The sequence below is a fragment of the Ruditapes philippinarum genome, unplaced genomic scaffold (assembly GCF_026571515.1).
Source record: "Ruditapes philippinarum isolate M1 unplaced genomic scaffold, ASM2657151v2 ctg6975_1_1_1_1, whole genome shotgun sequence".
In the NCBI taxonomy this organism is placed as follows: domain Eukaryota; kingdom Metazoa; phylum Mollusca; class Bivalvia; order Venerida; family Veneridae; genus Ruditapes; species Ruditapes philippinarum.
In genome coordinates this window covers 1-10,522 of record NW_026863786.1, presented here as the reverse complement: position 1 = coordinate 10,522, position 10,522 = coordinate 1, and the positions used below count along the sequence as shown (strand labels likewise).

Below are 10,522 nucleotides of genomic sequence, written 5' to 3'. Positions count from 1 at the left end.
CGCTTGAGCTTTCCTTCTGAGAAAGGCTTGTCCAAACAAGCATCCCAATTTTCGTACTGTTGACAAACATGTAATTCATACTTAGAATAAGCAAAAAACTACAAAATTCATTTTACAATTGTTTTGACTCAATAATGTCTTCAAAAAAGAGGCATCCGTTGCTACGTGGTCTTTCTCCACAAGTAAAGCCGGAAAGTCGCCATATAACATACTGGATATAATATGTTGGTGCGACGTAAAATTGCTCTTACACCTTGCTCTTATTGGAATTTTATATTTTATATAGCTGAAATCTACCACTGAACATACATCAAAGTTTAAGATTGTTTAAAAACATATTGTTTTTTTAATCTTTTATCGACGTTTCGAGCAAGATTTGGCTTGAATTATGTCAACATGTACTATAAAGGAATACTGCTGGCATTTCAGGAGGTAACGATTTACAATTGTATTAAAAAATCTTACCGAGTGTAACTGGACATTCTGTGATTGAACTATGTTTCCATTTACCATCTTCACATCTAAACTGAGAATCTGATGTACAATTCCAGTTGGTTGAAACAATATTTAAAACTGTCTTGTCAGGAAACGATGTACGGTTCATACTGACTGAGTTATTTTTATCTTTTCCCACAATATCAAACAAGTATTGATTAACAATTGGTCTGGGACACTCCCCTGAAATTCATTTAAATTTATGTTCTTATGTAGTTATTGTTGTGATGAAACAATCGTAACTTTTACTTTCGTATTAAACGGAAAAAGTGATGTTTTATTTATTCATGAAGTGTTGAGAATTGATCACACTTTTTACATTTATTTTTTGACGGTAACGTTTTAATACTACAGATTTTCGACAAAAGCTTGTAAAGGTTTGTACTACAAATATATACCATAACGGGGCTACCAATAATTCTTTATCACTGTTATGGTTTCTTTCTCAAATAAGTAGTGATTTATAAAATACCTTTTTGAAAGCAAAGTCTAACTGATGTGTCATCGGTTTTTCCTTTACAGTAACATTGGCAATTTTTTCCAAGAAATCCAGCTTCAGGACATTCAATTCTAGTGCACCGATCTACGAATGAATATAATATACTTCACAATTGCACAACAACTAATAGTTTGTCAATTTTATACATATATAACAAACTTATCTGTACCGTCTCAATCTCAAAATGGAAATCATTTTATGGACAGCATTCAGCAGTGTTTGAAATAATAAAAATATGAATCACATATGATTTTAGATTTATCAATAGACATCCGTGATCATATGTGTCAGTAGGTATGGTCCTTAGCTTTTTTTAAAGGTTAAACGGACAAGTCAGTCAAACCCTTTCTCAATCATGTACAAACATGATACAATTCAGTAAAGAATGCATTTACACTTCCGGTGCCTATTATGGAACAAACAATGTCATCTTTAAGAGACAATGTCCCAGCTTTAAAAGTTTTAATCCACGCAAGATTATGCGCTTAAAATGAACTCACGATGTGCTGCATTATTCATTATACAATATCAAACATAATGCAACTTTTAATGTACCCTCGAATATCAGGTTTGTTGTCCATTGTACAATATGGTCATTGAATTGGCAAGTATTTAAGAGTGTATATCGCAAATGACATGAAACAAATCGTTATACAAGTAGTAAGCAATTCGACGTATTGAATGCCTGATTAATGTTAAAAGAAAAACCCATCAATATCAGTTATGGTACATATTTGAAAACAGAAAATGTTCGGCACTGAAATAAAGTGCTTAAATGTATATTTTTATATGTGTAAAATGTTTAGTTAGTTAATGGAAACATTTTTCCATCCTTTGTTCGCAGAATGCAAGATTGATTTATATTTCAGAAAAGCCAGTGTTAATGACATCATATTAAGTTAAAACTGCACATACTTACCTGCACATTTATACATAACATTCAAAGTTCTATAATCTTGAAAACTTGGATGTTTGGCCTTTCCTATTTTAGATTGAAACTTATCATTCGATGTTTCTATTGTAATAAGGTTTGCTGATTTATTCCTTGAGAAAAACTGAAAACAGATGTGTTTGAAAATTAAATAAAAACATCTTACCCAGAAAAGCAATTTCATTTTATATTACCTAAAAATAGACATTATAATTATACTTAGTGTATTACATTTTATAAGCGACAAAGATCATCATTTATAATCACATTAAGAACGTCATCGTGCATTCAAAATAAGATTATAAATAAATATTGTATTATGAGGATAAGTAATGAGTTCCTGACATTATAAAACTATCTGTTAAGCCATGTATTTACTTAAACATATAAACATATAAAACATTAAGAAAGCAATTTCCTTATCATAAAACATGCTTCTGACTTTGGTTTGGTGTTACAAAGGGGGTGTTAACAGGGTTTTCTTGGAACCGAGTAAACTGTAGAAAACCTGTCAGATACGTAGGAAATGTTTAAACCGACAGTTATATAAATACATGTTAAACAGTCGGTCAAACAATATCACTTTACAATAAAAATGTTTGAATCCTTTATTACGAACAAAATACAGTTGATTATTTTTAAAGGATATTTCCAACAACAAACTAAATTATTTTTTTATCATGAAGAACAAATCAAAAAGTATATTTTTACTGAAACAACAACAACAAAAGGTAACATTTAAATAAAATGAATCAAACGTAGCATGAACATTTCATTTATGTATTTTATATTTTGTTTCAATCATAACGAATGAATTGCAATTACACTTACATATTGTCCGTAGTGCATAATACTCAAATAATCATAATTAGAGTCGAAATTTGCTTTTTTTTGTTTCTGAAAACTTTCTTCTCTTCCGGGTTCAATATTTTCATTGTGTATTTTAATGTAGTCATCCCTATCCCAACGGTTATGTTCATGGTAGAATCCCAAGGCATGTCCTATTTCATGAACAATTATCTCTGTCTGAAATGAATATTTTATTATCATAGAAATTTATCTTATAAGCACATGTGATACATTTATATTACTGAACATTAAACAATGTTCACTTCAAAAGTTTAGTTACATTTACAATAACATTACATTAATTAAGTAACATTTGAGGCCAGTTTTAACCAGTCACTCCCACAATTTTTTTTAATTTGTGACAGTGCTTTCTATTCATTCCAACAATTTTGTATGAAAATCAACATTAAATTTAAATCGAAAGTAATACGAGAAGTGTTCCTGGCTCTGCTTTGAACGCTTGTCAAGCCGGTACACAAACGGTGTACATGCTTCCGACTACACGAGCATACTATCGTCAGCTGTCTGCAAGCGCTCGTTTAAAAGACATTTAATTTGTAATAAAACTATGCATAGTTGTTGTTGCCCTCATTTCCTATCTTATATAATGTAAAATATAAATATTTTAATTGAGCGGTCAATTTGGGTCTCAAGAAAGTAACGATTTTGAAACGAGAATTATAGTATTAGGTCCCAGATCAAAAGGCAAAACAAGAGCGCAAACATATGCTTGGCTCAGGTCGTGTATTAGTTGGGCTGTTTACATTTTGGCGTCTGCAATCTTTACTTTATTGACTTGGTATACGGTATTTTGCATATATATAAAAGTTGTTTGAAATCCAGTTTTATCGTTGTAACAGATGTCCTATTGGTGTTTAAATATTACAATATTTCTAATAGAGTGTTTACAGTGGCGTATCACGTTAGGGGCAGGATCTGACCCCAAGCGTCTGTGACAATTGTTCCAAAAAGTTAATTTAATGGATAAGCATATAATTAACTTTCACGTATCAGTAATAGGCGATAAACAATAATGAGTAAAGTTTCCCTAGAATGTTGTGGAGATTTAAAGAAGAGATGTCACTGAAAGGTGACTTATGTCCACGAAAGGAAGCTTTGCCATAAATCCGCAAGATATGCCACAATACGGTAATATACGCCCAACCGCCTTTGATAAATATTATTCCTAAAATGTCATTGAAATTCCATTAAAAGTGTAGAAGAAATAGTCTCAACAATTTTTTCAAACACAATCATCATCACTAGCCCATAACTATGCGAAATTATTTCATTACCAAAATCATGGCACATTGCACAACTAGGCTTACAAAAATCATGGCTACATGCAAACAATTATATAAATGCTTACTGAATTTCCAAATTAGTTTTGGAGATGGAGGGTGGCAAAGTACTTCCGGTTATTCAAAAAGTAAAGGCGCAAATTTTGTTGATGTAAATTCATGGATTAAGTATATTTGTAACGTGGGATAGAACGATCAAGTGATAAAAAGCAATATTTGGATAAATATTTGGATAAGATAAAATGTGAAAGTGTTATATATCGGTGGGATTAAGATATAATTGTGATATTCAAAACAAGACGGTTACCCCACCCACACCATCAAACAATTGAACTATATTTGAGCCATCAAATGCCTGCAAAGACAACAAAGACAACAATCAAGAGGAAACGAAATAAATCTTCTCCAGATCAGAAAAACTCTCAAGTAAGTCAAGTAAGTCTAATTAAAAGACATAAACTCACGTTTCAATCAGACACAGACTCTGAATATCTTAAAAAGATTACATGATTTGTGTGCACAAAGGAAGATTTGGAAGAGGTAGTGGGCAAAATGTTCCAAAAACTAAAGGTAGAACTTGTCAATGAATTTAAAGGGAGCTTACAAACGATGTTGAGAAAATCGATGAATCTAAAACTAAATCTCTTCAAACAGAAATCCTAGAGTTGAGAGGTGAAATAGATCATATTCGTAAATGTGTCCGAACTGCCAATAGTTAAAATGATGATCTAGAACAATATAGGAGGAGAATGATGCTAACAGTATCAAATATTCCTGGTGATACAGGAAATTCTCAAGAGAATGTAGAAGAAAAGATACTGCAATATGCTAATAATAATCTGGAACTCAACCTAACAACAGATGACATTGACAGAGCGCACCGATTGGGCAAGCACAACAGTGACATGGAAAGAAACAGGCGGGTGATTGTAAAATTCACCAATTCAAAGGCACGCCAACAGGTCTTCGATGCTAGGAAAAAACCGGAAATGGCATCTTCGTACAAGAGTGCCTGACCAGAAAACGAGAAAGCATCGCTTATGAAGCCAGGAAACTTAAAAGGGAACACAAACTAGTAAATACATGGGTTGCAGGTGGTAACATTTATGGAATAATGTGTGTTAAAAACAAGGAGACAAAGATTATGATCAGAAGTATGGAAGCGATTCAACAAATCAGAGAAGGTATTCTACCAAAATAGCAAAAACCATCATATCCATAGACAATTACAAAGACAAACAAAGTAATAAAACATATATGGCATTTAAATGTCAAATAGTCAAACAGTCACGTTCTTGTTTGTTTACATTCTATTTATAGCGATACGGATTATAGCTATTTATAACTTATGCATTTTTAAATACCTGGTTTACCAATTGTAAAATTAGACAGTTATTCTAAAAATAGATTATTCGGCTACCTGTCACAGGTGAACAGTATGGTTTACAGTCCATGTTAATATTCTTTATATTTTTTCTTCTTTTTATACTCAAAAATTAAACAGATCCTTTTGAAAAGTCAGTTATCACTGTGCAAACATACTCATGATCAAACATGTATTGTACCTCATACATTTTAATAGGTAGATATGAAACAATTTTGAAGTTAATGTTATCGCGCGAGCGGATCTTGTGCAGTATTGTCATGATAAATACTATTCATGCACTTACTATAGACGTTTCCTTTCTTTTTTGATGATTCATATTAAAGTTTTTTTGTTTTTGTCTTAATTTCTTTCGTTTTTTTTTCAAATAAATATACTGTAAACTTTTTTTTTTTGAAAACATAATAGAAAAAGACAACAAGAAACTGCAATAACTGTTTATGTATGGCCTTACATCGATATGCTTGAACGAGCGAATAAGGCGTGATTTTTCAGCATGTACAGAGTTTTCTTCTTTTTTTTTCCTTTACATGTAAACAAGATATGTTTGTAAAACATGTATGCCCCCTATCAGCAGCCAATTAGTCATGTGATAAGGTTATTATGCATGACTTCTGACCCAGTGATCAAACAATTAATAAGGGTTATAAAGTATCTACTGGTCATGACCTTGACCTTTGACCCCTTGACCCAAAACTCAATAGGGGTCATCTGCTGGTCACGACCAATCATCAAACAAAGTTTGAAGTTCCTAGGCCTAGGCGTTTTTAGTAAATTGATTCAGAAACCGTTTTTACCTACAAGGTCAATGTGACCTTGACCATTGACCCCTTGACCCCAAAATCAATAGGGGTCATCTGCTGGTCATGACCAATCACCATGCCAAGTTTGAAGTTCTTAGGCCTAAGGGTTCTCTTATTATTGATCGGAACCGTTTTAACATACAAGGTCAATTGTGACCTTGACCTTTGACCCCAAAATCAATAGGGGTCATCTGCTGGTCATGACCAATCACCATGCCAAGTTTGAAGTTTCTAGGCCGAAGCGTTCTTTAGTTATTGATCAGAAACCGTTTTTACTTACAAGGTCATTGTGACCTTGACCGTTGACCCCTTGATCCCAAAATCAATAGGAGTAATCTGCTGGTCATGACAAATCACCATACCAAGTTTGAAGTTCCTAGGCCTAAGCGTTCTTGAATTATTGATCAGAAAACCGTTTTTACTTAAAAAGGTCAATGTGACCTTGACCTTTGACCCCTTCACCTAAAACTCAATAGGGGTCATCTGCTGGTCATGACCAATCATCACACAAAGTTTGAAGTTCCTAGGCCTAAGCGTTTTTAGTTAATTGATCGGAAACCGTTTTTACCTACAAGGTCAATGTGACCTTGACCTTTGACCCCTTGACCCCAAAATCAATAGGTCATCTGCTGGTCATGACCAATCACCATACCAAGTTTGAAGTTCCTAGGCATAAGGGTTCTTAAGTTATTGGTCGGAAAGCATTTTTACGTACAAGGTCAATGTGACTTGCCCTTTAACCCCTTAACCCCAAAATCAATAGGGGTCCATCTGCTGGTCATGACCAATCACCATACCAAGTTTGAAGTTCCTAGGCCTAAGGGTTTCTTTAGTTATTGATCGGAAACCATTTTTACCTAAGAGGTCAATGTGACCTTGACCTTTGACTTCTAGACCCCAAAAATCAATAGGGGTCATCTACTGATCATGACCAATCACCATCTCAAAGTTTGCAGTCCCTAGGCTAAGGGTTTCTTTCATTATTGATCGGAAAACCGTTTTTACCTACAAGGTCAATGTGACCTTGACCTTTGACCCTTAACGCCAAAATCAATAGGGGTCATCTGATTGGTCATAACCAATCACCATACCAAGTTTGAAGTTCCTAGGCCTAAGGGTTCTTTTGTTATTGATCAGAAACCGTTTTAATTAAAAGGTCAATGTGACCTTGACCTTTGACCCCTTGACCCCAAAATCTATACGGGTCATCTACTGATTATGACCAATCACCATACCAAGTTTGAAGTTCCTAGGCCTTAAGGTTCTTTAGTTTATTGATCGGAAACCGTTTTTACCTACAAGGTCAATGTGACCTTGACCTTTGACCCCTTGACCCCAAAATCAATAGGGGTCATCTACTGATCATGACCAATCACCATACCAAGTTTGAAGTTCCTAGGCCTAAGGGTTCTTTTGTTATTGATCAGAAACCGTTTTTTTTTAAAAGGTCAATGTGACCTTGACCTTTGACCCCTTGACCCCAAAATCTATACGGGTCATCTACTGATCATGACCAATCACCATACCAAGTTTGAAGTTCCTAGGCCTTAAGGTTCTTTAGTTATTGATCGGAAACCGTTTTTGCTTACAAGGTCAATGTGACCTTGACCTTTGACCCCTTGACCCAAAAAATCAATAGGGTCATCTACTGATCATGACCAATCACCATACCAAGTTTGAAGTTCCTAGGCCTTAAGGTTCTTTTAGTTATTGATTGGAAACCGTTTTTGCTTTTAAGGTCAATGTGACCTTGACCTTTGACCCCATTGACCCCAAAACTCAATAGGGGTCATCAACTGGTCATGACCAAATCACCATACCAAGTTTGAAGTTCTAGGCCTTAAGGTTCTTATAGTTATTGATCAGAAACTGTTTTTGCTTTCAAGGTCAATGTGACCTTGACCTTTGACCCCTTGACTCCAAAAATCAATAGGGGTCATCTACTGGTCATGACCAAATCACCATACCAAGTTTGAAGTTCCTAGGCCTTAAGGTTCTTAAGTTATTGATCGGAAACCGTTTTTGCTTTCAAGGTCAATGTGACCTTGACCTTTGACCCCTTGACCCAAAATCAATAGGGGTCATCTACTGGTCATGACCAATCACCATACCAAGTTTGAAGTTCCTAGGCCTTAAGGTTTCTTTAGTTATTGATCGGAAACCGTTTTTGCTTTCAAGGTCAATGTGACCTTGACCTTTGACCCCTTGACCCCAAATTATCAATAGGGGTCATCTACTGGTCATGACCAATCACCATACCAAGTTTGAAGTTCCTAGGCCTAAGGGGTTCTTTAGTTATCACTCGGAAACCATTGGTCTACGGACCGACGGACGACGGACCGACAGTGCAAAGCAATATACCCCCTTTTTTTCAAAATGGGGGCATAAAAATGAGTTTTGTTCATGTGTTGTTTTTTCTGTTCTATTTGAGCAAGAAAGCGTTAATTTTTTTAATAATAAGATAAAATATCTTGATAGGTCTAGTTTAGAAAGAAAGTATATAGATTTATCTGGTTAATTCTTCTATTCTTCGCCTTAATCGGGAAGAAGGAATTTTAATTTCAGTGGGATGGTTAGACTCACTGGGTAAAATATGGTATACAATATCCTGTGAAGCTACCAGTATGAATTTCTATTACTGTCTATCCGGCTATATTATTTTATTATAATATTATATTTTTGTGTATTTATAACTAAGTGACCTGTAATACTTTTTAGGTGTCAAACAAAAATACAATTATTTTTATTTTTTTGTAACACAAAATTAACTTTTTTTGTTATGTTTCCCCGTGTTTATTCAAACAAGGCTGAAATATTAAAAAAAATATTAAAAATATTGCATCTAATATATTTATTATAATAAGCCTAAACGTACCATTTTCTGAATTTTCTTCGTATGTTGTTAATCATATTTTGTTGTTTTAATTAATTTTTCAATTTCTTTTCCTTCTAAAATTGTTGCTGTATACTTGTTGTTGTGGTGTCGGTCGTCACCAGTTGCTCTCCATAAAATTTAAAAATAACGATCCCCCATTATTGCCTGCCTGCCACTTACATACCGAAACGATGATAGCTAAAGACTTATTGTTATGGCGGGCAATTGCGGGGTCATGTGATAACTCATATGAGATTACTCATGATGTAAGACGTATGTACAACAATAGTCTCCATTTTATTACAGGTTTTATTACATTTTTACTTTTTTATTCTACTACTAAGAGCAGGCGACATTGAGTAAACTCCAGGCCCCGAGATTAGTTATGAAAATTGTTTAACTATATACCATCAAAACATTCGTGGCATTAGAAGTAAACTAGACTTTGTAAATGACAACTTTCTCAATTATGATATTTTGTGTTTTTACGGAAACAATGTTGGATGCAAATGTTCAAGATAACAAATTAATTTACCCGGGGTTCGATCATATGTTTCGTAAGCATATTTCATGTCGTGCTGGGGGGTTATTAACTTATGTTTCCGCTTTTTTAAGACCAAAACGTGTAGATGTTTTGGAAAACATCCTTCCAGAATCGCTTTGGATAGAAATTAAAGACAAAAAACATTCATATCTATTATGAACTTTAATAAGGCCCCCTCATAGTACGGTCGATTTTTGGGATAAATTAAATAGGTGTCTCGAACTTGCTCTATAGATGCAAAACCACATAGTCATGGTAGGAGATATAAATGAAGACCAGCTGAATATTCGAATCATAAATTTTCGAGACGTATTTTATTGAACAATATGACCAACGTTATTCAGGTACAACTCGTGTTACACCAACTACCAGTACAATTTTATTGATCCTAAAGCAACACAAATAGCATTCATGTTTTAGATTCGGGAAATTTTTCGAAACGCCAAACGAAAATAAGTGATCATTTCGGCACCTACATTTTTTTCAAAATTGAATTTGATTCAAATAAAACCATTTAAAAGAAGAGTATGGAACTACAAATAACGCTGATTTTAATAAATTTAATACCCTTATTCCGTGATTTCGTGATTTCGATTGGTCGTTCATTATCAGTGAAAATATTGATCTTGCATAAACACTTTTTTACATATTGCTAAGCGATGCATTCCTACGTATATAGCGTTGTAGGCCTAAAGATAAACCTTGGTTTAATTCCGAAATTTCGAAAAAACTTCGCGACTTAGGGATAGACAATTTCAAAAGCATTGAATTCAAATAACGTACATGACTGGAAATAAATACAAAAAATAATTACAAAAAAAGGTTAATCTCTTCCTTCGTT

General features: G+C 33.9%; 1 protein-coding gene across 1 annotated transcript; it reads right to left on the bottom strand.

Annotated features, from left to right (window-relative positions):
* Positions 1 to 284: 284 nt before the first annotated feature.
* Positions 285 to 2,951, bottom strand: LOC132723330 (protein SpAN-like; the record flags this gene model as incomplete). The annotated part of the gene is made up of 4 exons (XM_060708012.1): positions 285 to 678; positions 968 to 1,078; positions 1,914 to 2,049; positions 2,757 to 2,951. Coding segments are annotated over 4 exons (669 nt in total), but the record flags the coding sequence as incomplete, so codon positions are not given.
* Between the last annotated feature and the right edge of the window lie 7,571 nt (positions 2,952 to 10,522).